Genomic DNA, 20530 nt, shown 5'->3' with positions numbered 1-20530 from the left:
CCCACCCCCCCCACATACACAACCAAAACAAACAAAAAAAACATCCCAACACCGACACACAACAAAAAAAAAAGGAAAAAAGACGAACAGACTGCTAGCGAGCCGCAGCCGTTAGGCGCCGCCACTTCCGCAGTAAGGTGGGCCTAAAATTGTCGCGCTATCGTGTACCGTTTTGGCTGTAGTTCAGGAACAAACAAACAAACGAGAGTTTTAGTGTATAGATGCTGCTAAAGACAAAAAGTACAGAACGATCTTGTAAAGGAGAATCTTGTTTATTCACTATACAAAGGAGAAAACAGCATTAATAGCTGCAAATTGATTTATGGACAAATATGCATAATTCTGTCAACCAGCTAGTGACTACATACCTGTAACATACCAACCTGTAAGCACACAAAGCAGCTGGTCAGAACCAACCCACCTGGGAGAAACCTCCAAACCACATCCTCCCATCAGGTTAAAATGTCACAGCAGTAGTCACGATTAGACGACTGGTGTTAAAAGCTCCCACCCCTTTTCAAATGGTCGCGAGTTTGCTCCACATTACTGGCTGTGGCGATCACTCCAAATAGAAATTGTCTTTTGAGAGAAAAAAAATGACCTGCATTAGAAACATGGTTGCAGAAATATATAACTGTGAGCCTTGTACTGCTGACAAGAGTCACAAGTTCCTTGGAATCCAATGTACACGGACAATCCTGGGTGCAGTCTTCACCGCCAGTCTGTCGTCTGCTTTCCAAACTAGATTTTCAGCGTGGAAAAAATATATATATTCAGATGCTCAGGGCAGACTCATTGGCCCACGTGTGCAGATATAGTCAATTTTCCTTTAAAAAAATGATTTCATTCCTCTTCGCTCTCGTTCTCTGTGTGCAAGTCCTCGCCAGAGTCTTCACTCACTTCTTTATCAATGTTCATTTTTGGGTCGTCCACACGCTCTTCTTTCTCTTCTTCCCAGTTTTCCTAAGTTTAGAAACATTGGACATGTGTTACAAACATTTCCCTAGAAATGTATCCCCATTTCATCCCCAGAAATCAGCCAAAACATGATGATCTGATGAGCCAAAACATTATGACCACCTGCCCAACATTATGACTACCTGCCCATTATGACCACCTGCCTAAACATTATGACCACCTGCCTAAACATTATGACCACCTCCCTAAACATTATGACCACCTGCCTAAACATTATGACCACCTGCCCATTATGCCCACCTGCCTAATATGCTGTTGGTCCTCCGTGTGCAGCCCCATACGCAGCAGGGTGCGATGCACTGTGTATTGTGACATATTCCTCCCATCACCACCATTAACATTTTCTGTGACTTGTGCCACAGTCAACCTTCTGTCGGTCTTCGTTGCCCTCGCGCATCGATGAGCCTTGGGCGCCCAACACGCTTGTCTGTCGCCGGTTTGTGGTTTGTCCCTCCTCGGACCACTGTCGGTCGATACTCACCACTGCTGACCGGGAGCACCCCACAAGCCTTGCCGTTTCACAGATGCTCTGACCCAGTCGTCTGGCCATAACAATTTGGCCCTTGTCAAAGTCGCTCAGGTCTTTACTCCTGCCCATTTCTCCTGCATCCAACACATCAACTTCAAGAACTAACTGTTCACTTGCTGCCTAATATATCCCACCCCTTGACAGGTGCCATTGTAACAAGATCATCAATGTTATCCACTTAGCCTGTCAGTGGTCATAATGTTTTGGCTGATTGGTGTAGTTTATCCACTGCGAGCTCAAAAATTATACATTAATTTTCAAGATTCCCAACCCTGTTGCAGTTTTACAAACATGGCTTTCATTGTTTAGTTCAATTTAGGGATATAGTGTGGAAACACCCTTTGGCCCACCGAGACCAGGCCGACCAGCAATCCCCGCACACTAGTTCTACCTTACACGCCGGGACAATTAACCTACAAACCTGCACGTCTTTGAAATATGGAAGGAAACCGGATGTGGTCACGGGTAGAAGGTACAAACTCCGCACAGACAGCACCCGTAGTCTGCATGGAACACGGGTTTCTGTAAGTCTGGATGGAACACGGGCTCTACCGCTGCGCCAAGGTGCAGCCACATATTCATAAATGGACAGGGTTTGCCTTCCTCCTGCACCTATTGGCTATGTCTACGTCTAACTTAGTCTCCTCTTTTAAAGGGCGAATTCCACGAGGCGTTAATGGAGCGATACAGTTGGAAACAGGCCCTTCGGTTCAAATTGCCCACACCGACTAACTTGCCCCCTCAACACTAGTGCGACCTGCTTGCGTTGGGTCCATATCCAAACCTTTCCTATCCATGTACCTGTCCAAATTTATTTTTTTTAAACGTTATGATTGTACCGTTATCTAAAACGTTATTTAGATGTCCCAACAACCACCATACAGCTCGTTCCATACACCCACCACCCTTTGTGTTAAAATAAAGTTGCTCATCAGACAATAGACAATAGGTGCAGGAGGAGGCCATTCGGCCCTTCGAGCCCATGGCTGATCTTCCACCATCAGTACCCCGTTCCTGCCTTCTCCCCATACCCCCTGACTCCGCTATCCTTAAGAGCTCTATCTACTAGCTCTCTCTTGAATGCATTGAGAATTGGCCTCCACTGCCTTCTGAGGCAGAGAATTCCACAGATTCACAACTCTCTGACTGAAAAGGTTTTTCCTCATCTCAGTTCTAAATGGCCTACCCCATATTCTTAAACTGTGGCCCCTTGTTCCGGACTCCCCCAACATTGGGAACATGTTTCCTGCCTCTAACGTGTCCAACCCCTTAATAATCTTATACGTTTCGATAAGATCTCCTCTCATCCTTCTAAATTCCAGTGTATACAAGCCTAGTCGCTCCAGTCTTTCAACATATGACAGTCCCGCCATTCCGGGAATTAACCGAATAAACCTACGCTGCACGCCCTCAATCAGGTTCCTATTAAATCTATTCTCCCTCACCTAAAACTTGCGTTCTCTTTCTTAATTCCTCTTATCTGGGTAAAAGACCCAGAATTTACCCCAGCTATTCCTCTCATGGATCACATACACCTGTATAAGATCACCCCTCATCCTCCTGCGCTCCGAGGAATAAAGTCCCAGCCTGCTCAGCCTCTCCCTAATGCTCAGGCCCTAGAGATCGGCCAACATCCTCGTAAATCTTCTCTTCCAGCTTAACAGCAACTGCACAGTGGCGCAGCGGTAGAGTTGCTGCTTTACAGCGAATGCAGCGCCGGAGACTCAGGTTCGATCCCGACTACGGGCGCCGTCTGTACGGAGTTTGTACGTTCTCCCCATGACCTGCGTGGGGTTTCTCCGAGATCTTCGGTTTCCTCCCACATTCCAAAGACGTGCAGGTTTGTAGGTTAATTGACTGGGTAAATGTAAAAATTGTCCCTAGTGTGTGTAGGATAGTGTTAGTGTGCGGGGATCGCTGGGCGGCGCGGACTCGGTGGGCCGAAGGGCCTGTTTCCGCGCTGTATCTTGAAATCTAAAAAAATCTATAACGGCGTGACTAAAATGCATGAATGATTCTGATAAACTTGCATCGGATTCCTGATCCTCCATCAACTCGTCTTCGGAGTTTTCGTCTTCCGATGATTCTAGAACGGATCAAAAAGAATCAGTGTCAATGCACGGGCCGTATTTTTACAACGCCTCCCACATTATGCACCGGGATGGAAGGAAATGCTGCGGTCGGCATCAAGAGGTGGCGGATAGGGTCTTAATGGAAGGCAATAATATTCTTAACAAACCTTTGAGGGTAAAGAATCAGGCAGGAATTTGGGAGAGTGTTTTAAGAGCAATTATAATGAAGTTAGAGAAGCTACTGCAGTTGTACAAGTCCCTGGTGAGACCACATCTGGAGTATTGTGTGCAGTTTTGGTCTCCTAATTTGAGGAAGGACGTCCTTGCTATTGAGGCAGTGTAGGCTCGCGAGGTTAATCCCCGGGATGGCGGGACTGTCATACGAGGAAAGATTAGGCTTGTATTCACCGGAGTTTAGAAGAATGAGAGGGGATCATATAGAGACATAAGTCATAAAAGGACTGGACAAGCTAGATGCAGGAAAAATGTTCCCAATGTTGGAGTCCAGAACCAGGGGCCATAGTCTAAGAATAAAGAGGAGGCCATTTAAAACTGGGATGACAAAAAACCTTTCCACCCAGAGAGTTGTGAATTTGTGGAATTCTCTGCCACAGAGGGCAGTGGAGGCCAATTCACTGGATGAATTTAAAAAAGAGTTAGATAGAGCTCTAGGGGCTAGCGGAATCAAGGGATATGGGGAGAAGGCAGGCACAGGTTACTGATTGTGGATGATCAGCCATGATCACAAAGAATGGCGGTGCTGGCTCTAAGGGCCGAATGGCCTCCTCCTGCACCTATTGTCTATGTTTCTAAGTGGATGGAGGGCGGGGACAGTGAAAGAAATGTGTGCACACTGGGAAAATGGTCTCTGGCTGGCAGTTACTACACTTCAGCTTGTTTTTCTCATTGTGAGGAAAACATTCACAAAGGTGGTCGGTCATCTTTAGGTATGTAAAGGAGCAGTAATGCATGAGTGAGTTTGCAGGTTAAATGATGCGAGGCGCACTTAACATTGTAGTGTTACTGTGTTCTTTTATTCAATCCGAGCTGCCACTGGGAAGGCAGGCAGAAAGCGCAAAGAAACTTGATCTTGCATCTCAGTAAAAATGACCTGCAAAGTTAGTGTCAAACTTGAGGCCTGTCAATAGATGCATTATCAGCCTCGCGCTCCCTTCCATAAAAGTTTGTTACATGTGGCGATGTACAGTGAAAAGCCAAACACAAAAAGCTGGAGTAACTCAGCAGGACAGACAGCATCTCTGGAGAGAAGGAATGGGTCGCCTCGGCCCGAAACGTCACCCATTCCTTCTATCCAAAGATGCTGCCTGTCCTGCCGAGTTACTCCAGCGTTTTGCGTCTGGCTTTGGTGTAAACCCACATCTGCAGTTCCTTCTTACAGTGAAAAGCTTTTTGTTGCATGCTATCCAGTCAGCGCAAAGGTTATACATTATTACAACCGAGCGGTCCAGTTTGCATGCAGGATTAACGGGAAGAACATTTAGTGCAAGGTAAGGTCCAGGAAGATAGTCCGACTCATGGTATAAAATTATTATAACATGGTCTGTTATTCTCAATTGTTCCTCATCATCAAACCTTCCACCTGCAAGAGTAATTCCAATAGTGGCGTTTCTACCAGTTGTTTTCCTCTCCTGATTCAGGGATGGTTTCTTCCCAGCCATTACCAGGGAACTGAACTGTCCACTCACCAACTAGAGTTTGGTCCTGACCTCCCCACCTGCCTCGATGGAGACCACTGAATTATCTTTAATCGTTTATTTTGCACTAAATGTTGTACCCTGTATCTGTACACCGTGGATCGCTTTATTGTAATCATGTATAGTCTTTTCCTTTGACTGGATAAAACGAACAAAATACTTTTCTCTGTGCCTATACACTGGAAACATCGCCCATTCCTTCTCTCCAGAGACGCTGCCTGACCCGCTGAGTTTCTCCAGCACTCTGTGAAACGTCACCCATCCATGTTCTCCAGAGATGCTGCCTGACCCGCTGAGTTTCTCCAGCACTCTGTGAAACGTCACCCATCCATGTTCTCCAGAGATGCTGCCTGACCCGCTGAGTTACTCCAGCACTCTGTGAAACGTCACCCATCCATGTTCTCCAGAGATGCTGCCTGACCCGCTGAGTTACTCCAGCATTTTGTGTCTACCACGAGAAGCCAATGCCTTCAGTCCCGAGCCCCCAAATTCCAAATTCTCAACCTACCCATCCCTGCATCCTGCCATTCCTTAAACAAAAACAAATTCCCCACAAAACAAGCCCCACCTGTGCGTGCAATTTCCCACCTTCTCCTTCAGTTCCATTATAATCCCAATCCAAATCCCACGCACTTCTTGTTTGACACGACCTATTACAGCGCATTCACACATGCGTGACTGGGCACTGTTACTTTAAATGGACTGCAATATCTTGGTACGTGATGATAAACCAGCCACCAATACCACCTTACACTTTCCTTTACCTGGTCTTTCTCTGTAGCTAGAACACTGTGACAATCAGTTTCCTTTTTCTTTGCACTACCCACTGTGTATGCACTTCACACACACATGGTACGATTTGCCTGGACAGCGGCAAAAAGTCTTTTCAATGCAACTCGGTACATCACAGTAAAAATCAAAGTAACTGTGCCACCGAGAGTTCAAAAGACACACACACACACACACAGATAGATACAGGCCCCTGCTCGTGCTTACCTTCTGCATAAACTAGTTTTGCTGTTTGGTTGACGGTGCTTGCATCCTGCACACGCTGTGATGCTGCAACCTAAATGATATCAAAACATCCACTCAGTTCACAAAAGTTACACTGGCAATTGCAAGAACGTACATTCGAGCCAAGCAAGACCTTCACGATAAACAAGTGGTTGACGTGCTTGATTTGTGGGTTACATTTAACAGACCTTTCAGGAAAATAACCAGGAGCCATTACAGTGCCTTTGAAATGTCATTATCTTCATGTAGGAATTGCAGAAGTCTATTTGTGCTAACATAATCCTGACACAATCTACTTTTGTTTCCGTAAGGTTGAGAGGAGTATAAAATAGACCAGAAAGCACGGAACACCCTCCTTACTGGTCTTCAAGATAATACAACAATCCCTTTAGAAGAGCATCTCTGGAGGAAAGGAATGGGTGACGTTTTGGGTCGAGACCCTTCTTCAGTGGATGAAGAAGGGCCTGGACCCAAAATGTCACCCATTCCTTCTCACCAGAGATGCTGCCTGTCCCGCTGAGTTACTCCAGCTTTTTGTGTCTATCTTCAGTTTAAACCAGCATCTGCAGTTCCTTCCTACAATATCTTTGAGGGCAGACTTGGTTCAATGCCTAATTTGAGGGAAGCCACTGCCAAACAATGTACCACCTTCCCAGCAGTACATTAGGGTGTCGGCCTGGACTGTGCCCAAGTCTCTGCCAATGAACCTTTGACTCAGGAGGTATAACCTTCTAACGGAAGCGATCAAGAATGGATGAACCATCCCACAGCAGATATCTGAAATTCTGCCAAGTTACCTCCTGGCAGCTGGAACTGCATCCCAACAGCCTCCTCCTGTGCTGTCCTCTTAGGGCAGCACGGTGGCACAGCGGTAGAGTTGCTGCCTCACAGCGCCAGAGACCCGGGTTCAATCCTGACTACGGGCGCTGTCTGCACAGAGTTTGTACGTTCTCCCTGTGAGCGCGTGGGTTTTCTTTGTAATTGGCTTCTGTAAATTGTCCTTAGCATGTAGGATAGTGCTAGCATACTGGTTGGTACAGACAGGGTGGGCTGAAGTCCTGTTTCCACACTGTGTTTCTAAAGTCTAAAGTAAATACCTTTACGAGCCATGGGTTATAGCTAAACGTATGCAAGAGCCACAAATGGTACCATACCGCGACATGGATAAGATGCCCCATCCCCAGCCACTTTCCCCTGCAACTGCAGGAGATGCAACACCTGTCCCTTTACCTCCCCCTTCAACTCCATCCAAGGACCCAAACAGTCTTTCCAGGTGAGACAGAGGTTCACCTGCACCTCCTCCAACCTCATCTATTGTATCCGCTGCTCTAGATGTCAACTTCTCTACATCGGCGAAACCAAACGCAGGCTCGGCGATCGCTTCGCTCAACACCTTCGCTCAGTCCGCCTTAACCAACCTGATCTCCCGGTGGCTGAGCACTTCAACTCCCCCTCCCACTCCCAGTCTGTCATGGGCCTCCTCCAGTGCCATAGTGAGGCCCACCGGAAATTGGAGGAACAGCACCTCATATTTCGCTTGGGCAGCTTGCAGCCCAGCGGTATGAACATTGACTTCTCCAACTTTAGATAGTTCCTCTGTCCCTCTCTTCCCCTCCCCCTTCCCAGTTCTCCCTCTATCTTCCTGTCTTCACCTATATCCTTCCTTTGTCCCGCCCCCCTGACATCAGTCTGAAGAAGGGTCTCAACCCGAAACGTCACCCATTCCGTCTCTCCTGAGATGCTGCCTGACCTGCTGAGTTACTCCAGCATTCTGTGAAATAAATACCTTGGATAAGATGGTCGATACCATGGCCGCTACACTACTTGAGCGCTTGCTTTTTGTGGTGCACAATGATTTAGACGTCATTGTCAGAGCTATAAGTTGTTTCAAAACTGTGCGGTTAGCAGAGTCACAAGCTGCAGACTGAGGTCAATCTGCACACTATTCATGCAGGCAGAAGATTGACAATAAAAGGATCATTAGGCTAAGTATGTGGTAATGCACGTAGGAAGGCAAACAGGAGCACACAAATGCTACGACGAGATATTAAAACGTGTGAACAAATGCCTGAACGAACAGCGCAGAGAGATTAGGTACTGAAGAGAGCAAGTAAAAAATAATTTATAAGAGAGGGAATGTGTGACGTTTCGGTGCTCGACCCGAAACGTCACACATTCCTTCTCTCCAGAGGCCGAGTTACTCCAGCATTTTGTGTCTATCTTCAGTTTAAACCAGCATCTGCAGTTCTTTCCTACACAGAATAAATCTTTCATTCCCCGTGGCACAAAAAAATAAGTTACCTTAGGCCTTAAATACAGTCAAGTTACTTTGAGGAGAAAGAAAGAATTACTACATTTTAGAGGATGTTGCTTTGATTGAAGAATTTTAAGCATGAAGAAATAGCCAAGCTGGAGAGAAGGTGGATACATTTAAAAAAAAGCGTAAACAACATTTCTTCTTTGGAGAGAAGGTGGATACATTAAAAAAAAAGCGTAAACAACATTTCACAGGATGTTGCCATGACTAACAAATCGAAACGACCTGAAACGTCATCCAATCCTTCTCTCCTGAGATGCTGCCTGACCTGCTGAGTTACTCCAGCATTTTGTGAAATAAATAACTTCGATTTGTACCAGCATCTGCAGTTATTTTCTTACATTGCCATGACTAAAGTATTTTAATCACAAAGAGCTAGATTGTAGTGGTTTTCTTTGGACAAAATAGATTTAATCAGGTATAAAAAACAATTGTATTAGCTAATTAAACATAATTGTATTAGCTAATTAGCTAATAATTGTATTAGAAATTAAATAAATGTATTAGCTAGATTGTAGTGGTTTTCGTATAGATAATAGATTTAATCAGGTATAAAAAATATTCTAAGAATCTAGATCGAATACAAGGAATTTAATTTCCTTTGCTTAGAATGATCATCAGGGATCCCAGATTTAAAATAGTGGGTGGGATTGGAGGAATGCCTTTCCCTCAGGGCATGGAGGCGGGCGGGGGTCTGCAATTCACCGCAGTAACGAGTGGCGGCAGCACAAACTCTCACGTTTTAAACGTGCCTGGGTGTACACCAGGAACAATCCACAAAGTGGAGAACTGAGGCTAGGCTGGATAGCTTTTTAAACGCGCCAATTTTAGGTAACTACTAGACCAAGTGGACCCGTTGGGCCCACAACTCATTGGGTTGCCATTGTGATGTGGGGAAAAATTGAGCTTTTTTCTATAAAATAAATGGCTTTAAAAAAAAAAAAATAAATAAAATAAAATGAAAATGGCGATTTTTCTTTAAAATGGTGTGTTTGTTCTGCATTGGTCTAGCACCCTCCCCTAGCCATCCCTCACTCCATCCCCTCAACCCCCCTTCTTCCCCACCCACTCCCCCCTTCCCCTCCCACCCCCGTCACCCACTCCATCCCCCCCCTTATCTCCTCCCCGCCGCCATTCCCGCCCGTCGGGTTTCCATGGTGACGTGGAACATGGAGGTATTACTGCGCATGGGCGGCTGACGGGCACAGCAAGTGGAAAAGGGATTTATTAAAGTTTAAAATGTGAATAACAAAATATAACAATTGGAACGTTAATAGGATTTCTTGATGCAGGAATTTTCAACATCAGCATCATTTCCCCTTTTCACAACAGGAAGGAGTTGTCGAAAATCGCCACAACAAAAGGTAAGAATGCCGCCAAAAGGCTCATCGTTCTTTTTGCATAGATCTCGAAGAGTTCTGTCCACCGCTTCAAAGCTCTCCCTCCTAATCATCGGGCACTCATCCCAAACAATCAGTCTCACACTCCTGATCAAATTAACCATGTTGGAGTTCTTCTCAATGTTGCACATTGTATTATCGGTCACTTCGATGGGTATCTTGAATGGAGAATGTGCAGTTCTTCCACCAGGCATCAATGTAGCTGCTATACCAGAGGATGCTACAGCAAAAGCAACATCAACTTGACCTCAAACTTTGGAGAGGATCAAATTGGTGAGAATTGTTTTGCCCATTCCTGCTGGTGTATCAATGAAAAACATTGAAGGAACATTCCTTTCCAAGCAGGTGCACACATGGTCATACACTGCTCTTTGCTCAGCATTCAGCAGAGGCTCCTTCTCTTCAACAAATCACTGTTGTTCAGGTCTATTGTACCGCAGTTCACTCAGCAAATCTGGATTGTCACCATCAAGGTTCATCCTTCCATGTCTTGGTAGTGGCACATGAAAGTATCCCAGTGTCTTGTTGTAATTCACAAGCTTGTCTTGAATATACAACAGAGCCTGATCATGATGCCTCTCATCAATCATGATATTTGGATCATCGATTGTTCTCCATTTTCTATGAAGGTAATCTTCAGACATTGAATTCTTGAAGCGATCCCATAATTGTCGAGAAGTGTTGATCTCAGCAATCGTCAGTAAAACAAACAAATCTCTCATTGCTTCGGGGAGTCTTGCCAGTCAGCATTTTCCATCGTCTGTTGCCAATGGTCGTCAGTTTACAACAAACCTCTTTATGCAGACGTCTTTGAAGGAAGGAAGAATATGTCCGTCATGTGTCCTCGATGAATCGAAGGATACTGACCTTTTTACGTGATGGAGAAGCAGTCTCAAGTAGTAGAGGTCACATCTTGGAGAAACAGTATACACTCGTCCCAGAACGTTGGCTTCAAAAATACCTGGAAGATCTTCCATCTTCCCAAACTTCTTTCTTTGCCATTTCTTATTGTTCCATGTGTAAAATCAGGGTACATCAGCGTAGTACAGTGTTCTTGCAAATTGATCTCGAGAACACAATTCCATGAATTCAGTTAAAGTTGTTCTCGTGATATCCTCATTTCTCACCTGCCGACCAGCATCAACTCTGATGATGCCTTGTTGTTCTTGTGGTAGATGTACCTGGAGTCAAATGACAGCGGGGCGTCTCTCATGAGTTGGAAATCTAAGGATTGATCTCACTGCTTCTGACGGACCAATGTATCTCCCAGTAAAATACTGTGCAATTTCATCATCCCTGTTAACTCCAAAAACTGCTTGCTCACTCCCCTTCAAGGTGTACTTGAACACGTGTTTGACCGGCTTTACAGAGGAGCATATCTCAACGTTGATGTGACATTTGAACAACTTCAAGAGTTGAGCATTACAGGGCACCACCCATTCAGAAGTAATAGGTTGATCCCAGCGTCCTTCTTGATGTCCCTGAAATCCTCCCAACTCCGGAGATCGACTCCTGTACAGAGGATGTGACTCATCTCCACACCTTGCGCTTTCGATAAACGGCTTTGGGAATCTCTTTCTGCATCTTCCATTCTTCCAACATGGAGAGGTTTGGTCACAGTATGGTTCATGAAAAGACCTCCCAACATTTGGTTCAACAAATTCATAATTTTGATGTCCAAAATTCAGAATTTTACATCAAATTCATAATATGGCACGTAATGCAACTTTTCAGCAAAAAAAAGTATGCACGCCAAATGTGCATACGCATTACGCTACATTCATGTGTGAAAAACGACATTATTTCCACCAGTCTGTAGTTTTTGGACTACATGTCCAATGTCAGGCCTATCATGAGTATTTATAGAAGGTTATTGAACAGAAATACTGTTTTGTTTTTTCTATTTTGCTTTTTCCTGACACATCCCAATTCTCTTGGTATTGAATAAAAAAAGGACAATGGCCATAAAATGTATGACTAAGTTATGAAGAAAGAGTTTCATTTAAAACTGCACATACCTAATTTCATTGAAGACATACTTGTTCCAATGGTCTTCAACAGCAAATCACAATGGCCCGGCGGGCGGCGAGGCGAGGACCGGCGAGCTGTGAGATGAGGCAAGGCCCAGGGAGCGGCGAGGTGAGTCCCGTGGAGCGGCGAGGTGAGGCGAGGCCCGGGGAGCGGCTAGGCAAGGCCCGGGGAGCCGAGGTGAGGCCTGCTGAGCGGAGAGGCCTGGCGCGTGGCGAGGTGAGAGGAGGCGAGGCCCGGCGGGCAGCGAGGGCCGGCAAGCCAAGGTGAGGCCTGCTGAGCGTAGAGGCCTGGCGGGCAGCGAGGCGAGGCCTGCTGAGCGGAGAGGCCTGGCGAGGTACGGTGGGCGGCGAGGCCTGGCGCGTGGCGAGGCCCGGCCTGGCGGGCGAGGCCTGCTGAGCGGAGAGGCCTGGCACGTGGCGAGGCCTGGCTGGCGGCGAGGCAAGGCCCGGCGAGCCGAGGTGAGGCCTGCTGAGCGGAGAGGCCTGACGCATGGCGAGGCGAGGGGCGAGGCCCAGCGGGCAGCAAGGCAAGGCCCGGCGAGCGGGGAGGCGAAGTGAGTCGAGGCACGGTCCAGCGAGCGTAGCGGCAAGGAGAGTCCCGGTGAATGGCAAGGCCCGGCCTCGACTGGTGATGCTGGGAGAGCAGCGAGGCGGGGTGGGGCGAGCGGTGGGGCAAGCGTCAAGGCATGAGTTTTCCGGAAAAATGTGAGGCGAAATCGGAATGGCAGAAATGAAATAAGAAGGCGGAAGCTTTCTGCCAAATTCGGAAGGGTTTGGAGGTCTACCTGACCTCGGAGGTCTTCCTCCCTCTTGGCATGATGTTACAAAGAGATAGGTATTGATCAGGTGAAGGGAGGGGGGATAAAGGGGGTGGAGGGGGGATGGAGTCGGTTCTTTAAAACAACCTTAACTCAATTTCAGTTAATGCAGGGGAGGTCTGGGGGAGTTTATAAGGGGGGTTATCTTTAGCAGCTCAGCAGCAAAAACTCTTGTTTATTTGTTTGTTCCTGAACTACAGCCAACACGGTACACGATAGCGCGACAATTTTAGGCCCACCTTACCGTCGCCTTGTGGTCTTATTGGAAGAAGTTTAATTGAAATAGGTGTTATATATTTTTAAGTTATAGGGGGAGAGAGGATGGGGGGGAGAGAGGAGGGGAGGGAGAGAGGAGGGGAGGGAGAGAGGAGGGGAGAGAGAGGAGGGGAGGGAGAGAGGAGGGGGGGGGAGAAAGGAGGGGGTGAGAAAGGAGTTTTCACTATCTCTAAACGTAACAACAATAAACCAATGCCACAAAATTATAGCAGAAGATAAGTCTAAATATTGACCATGTTTTCCTCTATTCAATCCGATCTGCCATTGGGAGAGCAAGCAGAAAGCGCGAGGAAATTAATCTTGCACTTAAAAAAAATAAACCAGAAAGCCACTGTTGAGGCTTCGTGGCTGTCAAAAAGTGCATTATCGGCTTGTCTTCTAACCGTTAATAGACTACAAGCTACAAGATTTCATGATTTAAAGGTGACTTTATACATTCTGTATCACCTGTAAAATTAGTCTTGATTGAAAGACTGATTTCACTGCCTGTTCATTCCACTGAATCCATGCTGATCATCGACCATCATGGTATCCCACTTTTAGTTTAGAGATACAGCGCGGAAACAGGCCCTTCGGCCCACCGGGTCCGCACCGACCAGCGATCCCCGCACATTAACACTATCCTGCACACACTAGGGACAATTTTTAACATGTACCAAGCCAATTAACATAGATACCTGCATGTCTTTGGAGTGTGGGAGGAAACCGAAGATCTCGGAGAAAACCCACGCAGGTCACGGGGAGAACATACAAACTCCGTACAGACTGCGCCCGTAGTCAGGATGGAACCCGGGTCTCCGGCGCTGCAAGGCAGCAACTCTATTGCTGCACCACCGTGACATCCCAAGGGAGGTCATAGTCAGCAAAGGAAGTGATGATCATAGTGTTTTGTTTTCAGTTTGAGGGGGGGAAACGCAGGTCAAAAGAAGGAGAAAAAGAGAAAGGATGGGGGGGGGGGGGGGAAAGCGGAGGGCGAGAGAAGCGGAGGGGGAGAGGAGCGGAGGGGGAGAAGAGCGGAGGCGGAGAGGAGCGAAGGGGGAGAGGAGCGGAGGGGGGAGAGTGGAGGGGAGCGGGGGGAGAGGGGGGTCGGGCGCTGCACGAATGCGGGAGGGGTTTGGGCATAGCGGGTCCACTTGGTCTAATTAGTCTGACCTTTAACTGCTCGGCGGTGGATCCGGGGCCCGTGGCTGAGAGCGTCGGCAGCAGCGGCGATGATGCTGAGCGGAACTGAAGTCTCGTCAGCGACGGCAGCGATGGGAACGCCCGGGGTATAGAGCGGCAGCAGCGGCAGCGGGAGCAGCGGCGGCCATGATGGAGATGCCCGGGGTTTAGAGTGGCAGTAGCGGCGGCCATGATGGAGACGCCCGGGGTTTAGAGCGGCAGCGGGAGCAGCGGCGGCCATGATGGAGACGCCCCGGGTTGAGAGCTGCAGCGGGAGCAGCCATGATGGAGACGCCCCGGGTTTAGAGCGGCAACGGGAGCAGTGGCGGCCATGATGGAGATGCCCGGGGTTTAGAGCGGCAGTAGCGGCGGCCATGATGGAGACGCCCGGGGTTTAGAGCGGCAGCAGGAGCAGCGGCGGCCATGATGGAGACGCCCCGGGTTTAGAGCGGCAGTGGGAGCAGCGGCGGCCATGATGGAGACGCCCCGGGTTTAGAGCGGCAGCAGCCATGATGGAGATGCCCCGGATTTAGAGCAGCAGCGAAAGCAGCCATGATGGAGACGCCCCGGGTTTAGAGCGGCAGCGGGACCAGCCATGATGGAGACCCCCCCCGGGTTGAGAGCTGGAAGGAGAAGCAGTAGCGGCGGCGCGATGGATCAGCGGGGCTCTGGGGCCTAGCAGTGTTGGAGACGCCCGTGGTTTGGAGCGTCGATGGCGGGGACTCCGAGGTGGAGCAGCGGCCATGATGGGCATGCCCAGGGTTTGGAGCGGCGATGGCGGGGACTTCGGGGTGGAGCAGCGGCCATGATGGGCATGCCCAGGGTTTGGAGCGGCGATGGCGGGGACTCCGGGGTGGAGCAGCGGCCATGATGGGCATGCCCAGGGTTTGGAGCGGCGGTGGTGACGCTCCCCCACTTGGACCGCTGGCGTCTGGCGGGAAGTGGGAGTTAATCCAAAATGACGACCCTCCCCCCAGCAGCCATCTTACGTAAGTGTTGGCGCTGGTCTGGCGGCCATCTTACGTGAGGACCGCCCCAACTGCGCATGCACTGGTTTTTAAAAACTAAAAATATAACACCGATTTCAATAAAACCACAATATTTTACCATTAAAGCGACAACGGTGAATAAGGTGGGCCTAAAAATGTTGCGCTATGTTGTACAGTTTTGACTGAAGTTCAGTCACAAACAAACAAACAAACAAGTGTTTTAGCACATAGATAACCTTGACCATCCCTCCCTCCCCCACCAACTCTCTCCCCTGCGCCCATTTCTCCCCCACCCCAGTCAACTATACAAGTCCGTAAGTTCACAGGTCATAGGAGCAGAATTAGGCCATTCGGCCCATCGAGTCTACTCTGCCGTTCGATCATGGCTGATCTATCTCTCCCTCTCATTCTCCTGCCATCTCCCCATAACCTTTGACACCTGTACTAATCAAGAATCTGTCAATTCTGCGCTTTAAAATACCCACTGACTTGGCCTCTTAATGTGCGGGGATCGCTGGTCGGCGCGGACCCGGTGGGCCGACAGGTCCTGTTTCCGTGCTGTACCTCTAAACTAAACTATCTGCCTCAGTTGTATACACCTATAATTGACCAGTGTTTGCCCTGCTCCTCTTCCTTTCCCGCTCTCTCCCCTCCACCAGTCAGACTGAAGGAGGGTCCTGATCCAAACCACCCCAACCATGTATCCAGACTCTGCCCAAGCCGCTGACTGACTCCACCGCGTTGCGTTGTTTTTTTTGGGGGGGGGGGGGGGGGAACACTAGATACAGGCCATCTATTGTTTTGAGATGCTAAACGGCTTCCCTTTCCGCTGAACGCCATTGGGATCAGGAGTCTTACCTGCGCACTGAGGAGGTACAGCTTGCCATGCAGGCGAGACAGCTTCTGCAGGGTCTTCACTCTGCTCTCCATCAGCTGGTACAACACGCCGAGTTGTGGCACAAGGTCAGGCAGCTGCAGAGTCAAATCATCCATGTTAGCGCAAACCCAGGAACAGCAGAAACAAAGCTCGGCTAAAGTGGAAGCACACCGACTGAAGGATGAGGTTCCACATACGCATGGTACTTAACAAGTGCTGTGCAAGAAGGAACTACGGACGCTGGTTTAAACCCTAGACACAAAAAGCTGGAGTAACTCAGTGGGACAGACAGCATCTCTGGAGAGAAAGAATAGCTGACGTTTCAGGTCAAGTCACAAAACCAAGTGGTGAATCTGTGGAATGGGAGGAGAATCACTGGAGTTTAGAAGAATGAGGGGGGGGGGGGGGGGGACTTCGAATAGTGAAAGGCCTGGATAGAGTGGATGTTTCCACTAGTGGGAGCGTCTAGGACCAGAGGGCACAGCCTCTGAATAAAAGGACGTATCTTTAGAAATGAGATGGGGGAATTTCTTTCTGAGGAGGATTCACAGATGGCGGGTCTGTGGAATTCATTGCCACAGACGGCTTTGACGGCTCATTGGGTATTTTTAAAGTGGAGGTTGACAGACTCTTCATTAGTACGGGTAGTACGGGTGTCAAAGGTTACGGGGAGGTGGGAGAACGGCGCCTTTCTTCCGTAAACGTTGCTGTAAGGCTGTGCCACCGAATGTTAGAGCCAAGAAAGCACCTCTAACTCCTCAGAAAGCAAAGCACGTCCCCAATGACTGCCACCACTTTCCACGGGACCATCGCAGAAAGCATCCTAACCAAATGCACCCCAGCTCGGGATGGCAACGGCCCTGCCCAAGACTACAGGAACCAGAGAGAGTTGTGCATGTAGCCCAACAAATCACAAACCAGCATTCACCAACCCAACCGAAAATCAACTCCATCGAAACATCGCACCACCTCGGCAGCAGCCAACATAATCAAGGGCCACTCACAACCTGTCCTCTTCTCTTCTCCCCTCTCCTTTCAGGCAGAAGATACAAATGTTTGTAAGCAGCTAGCACCAGATTTATCAGACTTTTGAAGAGAACATCACATGGTAAAGGGTTGATGCTCAACATGCTGGCTGTCCTATTGCGTTGCAGCCCTTGCACTTTTTAATCTGCATTTACTCTGTAGCTGTAATACTATATTCTGCACCTTTGTTTCTTTTGTCTCGTACACTACCTGCGCTTACAGTGCCAGTGACCCGGGTTCCATCCCAACTACGGGCGCCGTCTGTACGGAGTTTGTACGTTCTCCCCGTGACCTGCGTGGGTTTCCTCCGAGATCTTTGGTTTCCTCCCACACTCCAAAGACGTACAGGTTTGTAGGTTAATTGTATAATGTAATGCTTGGAACAAATGTAAATTGTCCCTAGTGGGTGTAGGATAGTGTTAATGTGTGAGGATCACTGATCCATGCGGACTCGATGGGCCAAAGGGCCTGTTTTTTTTAGATTTAGAGATACAGCGCAGAAACAGGCCCTTCGGCCCATCGGGTCCGCGCCGTCCAGCGATCCCCGCACATTAACACTATCCTACACCCACTAGGGACAATTTTTACATTTACCAAGCCAATTAACCTACAAACCTGCACGCCTTTGGAGTGTGGGAGGAAACTGAAGATCTCGGAGAAAACCCACGTAGGTCACGGGGAGAACGTACAAACTCCGTACAGACAGCACCCGTAGTCGGGATGGAACCCGGGTCTCCGGCGCTGCATTCGCTGTAAGGCAGCAACTCTACCGCTGCGTCACCGTGTCGCCCTGTTTCCGCGCTATATCTCTAAAAGTAAACAGGGAAAAAGCACAAACTGTGTACAGACAGCACCAGTAGTCTCTGGCGCTGTAAGCGCTGTAAGGCAGCAGCTCTACCACTGCGCCACCGTGCCCATGTGGGTTTTCTCTGAGTGCTCCAGGTTTCTCCCACATTCTAGTCGTTCAGGTTTGTAGGTTAATCGGCTTCTGCAAGTTGTCCCTCGAGTGCAGCGTAGAACGAGTGTATCAGGTGATTGCTGGTCGGTGCGGACTCAGTGGGCCCGTATACACTCTATCTCCAAATCAAACCGAATGAACTCGTGTACGGTCTGATTTGCCTGGGTAACACGCTAAACAGCTTTCACTATCTCTAAACGTAACAACAATAAACCAATGCCACAAAATTATAGCAGAAGATAAGTCTAAATATTGACCATGTTTTCCTCTATTCAATCCGATCTGCCATTGGGAGAGCAAGCAGAAAGCGCGAGGAAATTAATCTTGCACTTAAAAAAAATAAACCAGAAAGCAACTGTTGAGGCTTCATGGCTGTCAAGAAGTGCATTATCCGCTTGTCTTCGAACTGTTAATAGGCTACAAGCTACAAGATTTCATGATTTAAAGGTGACTTTGTACATTCTCTATCACCTGTAAAATCAGTCTTGATTGAAAGACTGATTTCACTGCTTGTTCATTCCACTGAATCCATGCTGATCATCGACCATCATGTTATCCCACTTATAGATTTAGAGATACAGCGCGGAAACAGGCCCTTAAGGCCCACCGGGTCCGCACCGACCAGCGATCCCCGCACACTAACACTATCCTGCACACACTAGGGACAATTTTTTACATGTACCAAGCCAATTAACATACAAACTTGCACGTCCTTGGAGTGTGGGAGGAAACCGAAGATCTCGCGGAGAAAACCGACGCAGGTCACGGGGAGAACGTACAAACACCGTACAGACAGCGCCCGTACTCGGGATGGAATCCGGGTCTCCGGCGCTGCAAGCAACTCTATCGCTGCACCACCGTGACATCCCAAGGGAGGTCATAGTCAGCAAAGGAAGTGATGATCATAGTGTTTTGTTTTCAGTTTGAGGGGGGGAAACGCAGGTCAAAAGAAGAAAATGACAAATGAAACGAGAATAGAGTTGGTCAAACTGAACAGGCTAAGTCAGCAGAAAAGACAGGAGATGAGCAGTGGTAGGAAGGAATTCATGACACTCAGCAAAAATGTATCCCAGAGTGGAAAAATCCCAAGGGATGGACTTACTGTAGATAAAAAGGAGGCATGTTGCGTGAAGACAGCCTTTAGCCACCGGACCATTAACAAAGCACTAAGAGTAAAAGACAGGGAAAAGTCATTAAAATTGAGCAAAACCCATAAAACAATCACAGTGAATGACCAAGACCAATTTGCATAGAAATTGAGTATAGTTTAGAAATACAGCAAGGAAGCAAGCCCTTCGGCCCGTGCCAACCAACAATCACTCCAAACACCAGTCCTATCCTACACTCTAGGGATCATTTACAGAAGCCAATTAACCTACAAACCCGCACGTCTTTGGAGTGCGGGAGGAAACCGGAGCACCCGGAGAAAACCCACGCAGGTCACAGGGAGAACGTACAAACTCCTCGTAGTCAGGATCAAACCCGGGTCTCTGGCGCTGCGAGGCAGCAACTCTACCGTTACGCCACTGTGTCACGTATGAGACATGAGAGGCACCGATCTCCGAGCTTGTCAGAATGCAGGGTAGATCTCAAAATATGCAGCTTATCCATGCTATAGGAGCAGAAGTTCTATCCCAACCTCAGCACTACAGCTCAGTCTTAAAATTAAAGCAATTCCTCCCACAAGATATCAACAGATTAAACCTCAGCCCACGTCCACTGGTCCGTGTTGGGCTGGCAGCCATTTGCCAGAGAGAGCCAGTGTTGTTATAACTGTTGCAACTTATAATGCTGGCAAAATCATTGTGCTCTTCATGCTGTGCACCATGTTGTGATGACTCCACAAGGACAGGCAATCTTGATACATTAGGCTGCACGGCTGAATACAGGAAACCTCTATGGTAATGGGGGAGGGGAGAGTGATGGTACCCGTTATTGCTGGCTGTCTGATATAACTGAGTGAGGTGGGTAACGTTAAACCCAAGGCCGTGAGGTGAGCCGGGGATGGGCCCGGTACTCGCGCCCACCTCACACTGCTCACTCTCTCCGCTCCCACAACTGGAGCCTCAGCCTGCTACAACCAAAATCTGTTACATAGAGGTCCGTTATTGCAAGGGTTTACTGCATTTAGAACAAGAGGCAACTTAAAGCCAGTCTCTTGCAATGTGCTGATGGGAGCTGACCGCACTTTGATCCAATCGCCACACAGCTGAACACTACCAACTCCAACTCGGTAGCACTAGGGACCTCGCTCGGGCTGCTTTGTTTTGTTTTGCACTACATTGGGTTTTGTATTTATTGAACTTTTTGCAGTTCATTTAATATGTTATCTATGTGTTTCTATTAGAGCTCTAGGGGCTAGTGGAATCA

The 20530-nt window shown here is 48.3% G+C and overlaps 1 protein-coding gene and 1 non-coding gene across 2 annotated transcripts in view; both read right to left on the bottom strand.

Annotated features, from left to right (window-relative positions):
- Positions 1–254: 254 nt before the first annotated feature.
- The window catches only part of wdr43 (WD repeat domain 43), a 68526-nt gene continuing 48250 nt past the window's right edge, over positions 255–20530 (bottom strand). The window contains exons 14-18 of the mRNA XM_078399974.1: positions 19263–19326; positions 16158–16271; positions 6291–6360; positions 3538–3593; positions 255–963 (exon numbers count right to left, since the gene is read on the bottom strand). Coding sequence (XP_078256100.1) covers positions 844–963; positions 3538–3593; positions 6291–6360; positions 16158–16271; positions 19263–19326 — 424 coding nt within the window. The 3' untranslated portion in view covers positions 255–843. The remainder of the gene's footprint in view (positions 964–3537; positions 3594–6290; positions 6361–16157; positions 16272–19262; positions 19327–20530) is intronic.
- Positions 4601–4733, bottom strand: LOC144594135 (small nucleolar RNA SNORA31). Its single transcript, XR_013547357.1, has one exon. It is a non-coding gene; the product is annotated as a small nucleolar RNA SNORA31 (small nucleolar RNA).

This window comes from Rhinoraja longicauda, chromosome 5 (genome assembly GCF_053455715.1).
Source record: "Rhinoraja longicauda isolate Sanriku21f chromosome 5, sRhiLon1.1, whole genome shotgun sequence".
Classification (NCBI taxonomy): domain Eukaryota; kingdom Metazoa; phylum Chordata; class Chondrichthyes; order Rajiformes; family Arhynchobatidae; genus Rhinoraja; species Rhinoraja longicauda.
This window is presented reverse-complemented; position numbering and strand designations above follow the sequence as displayed.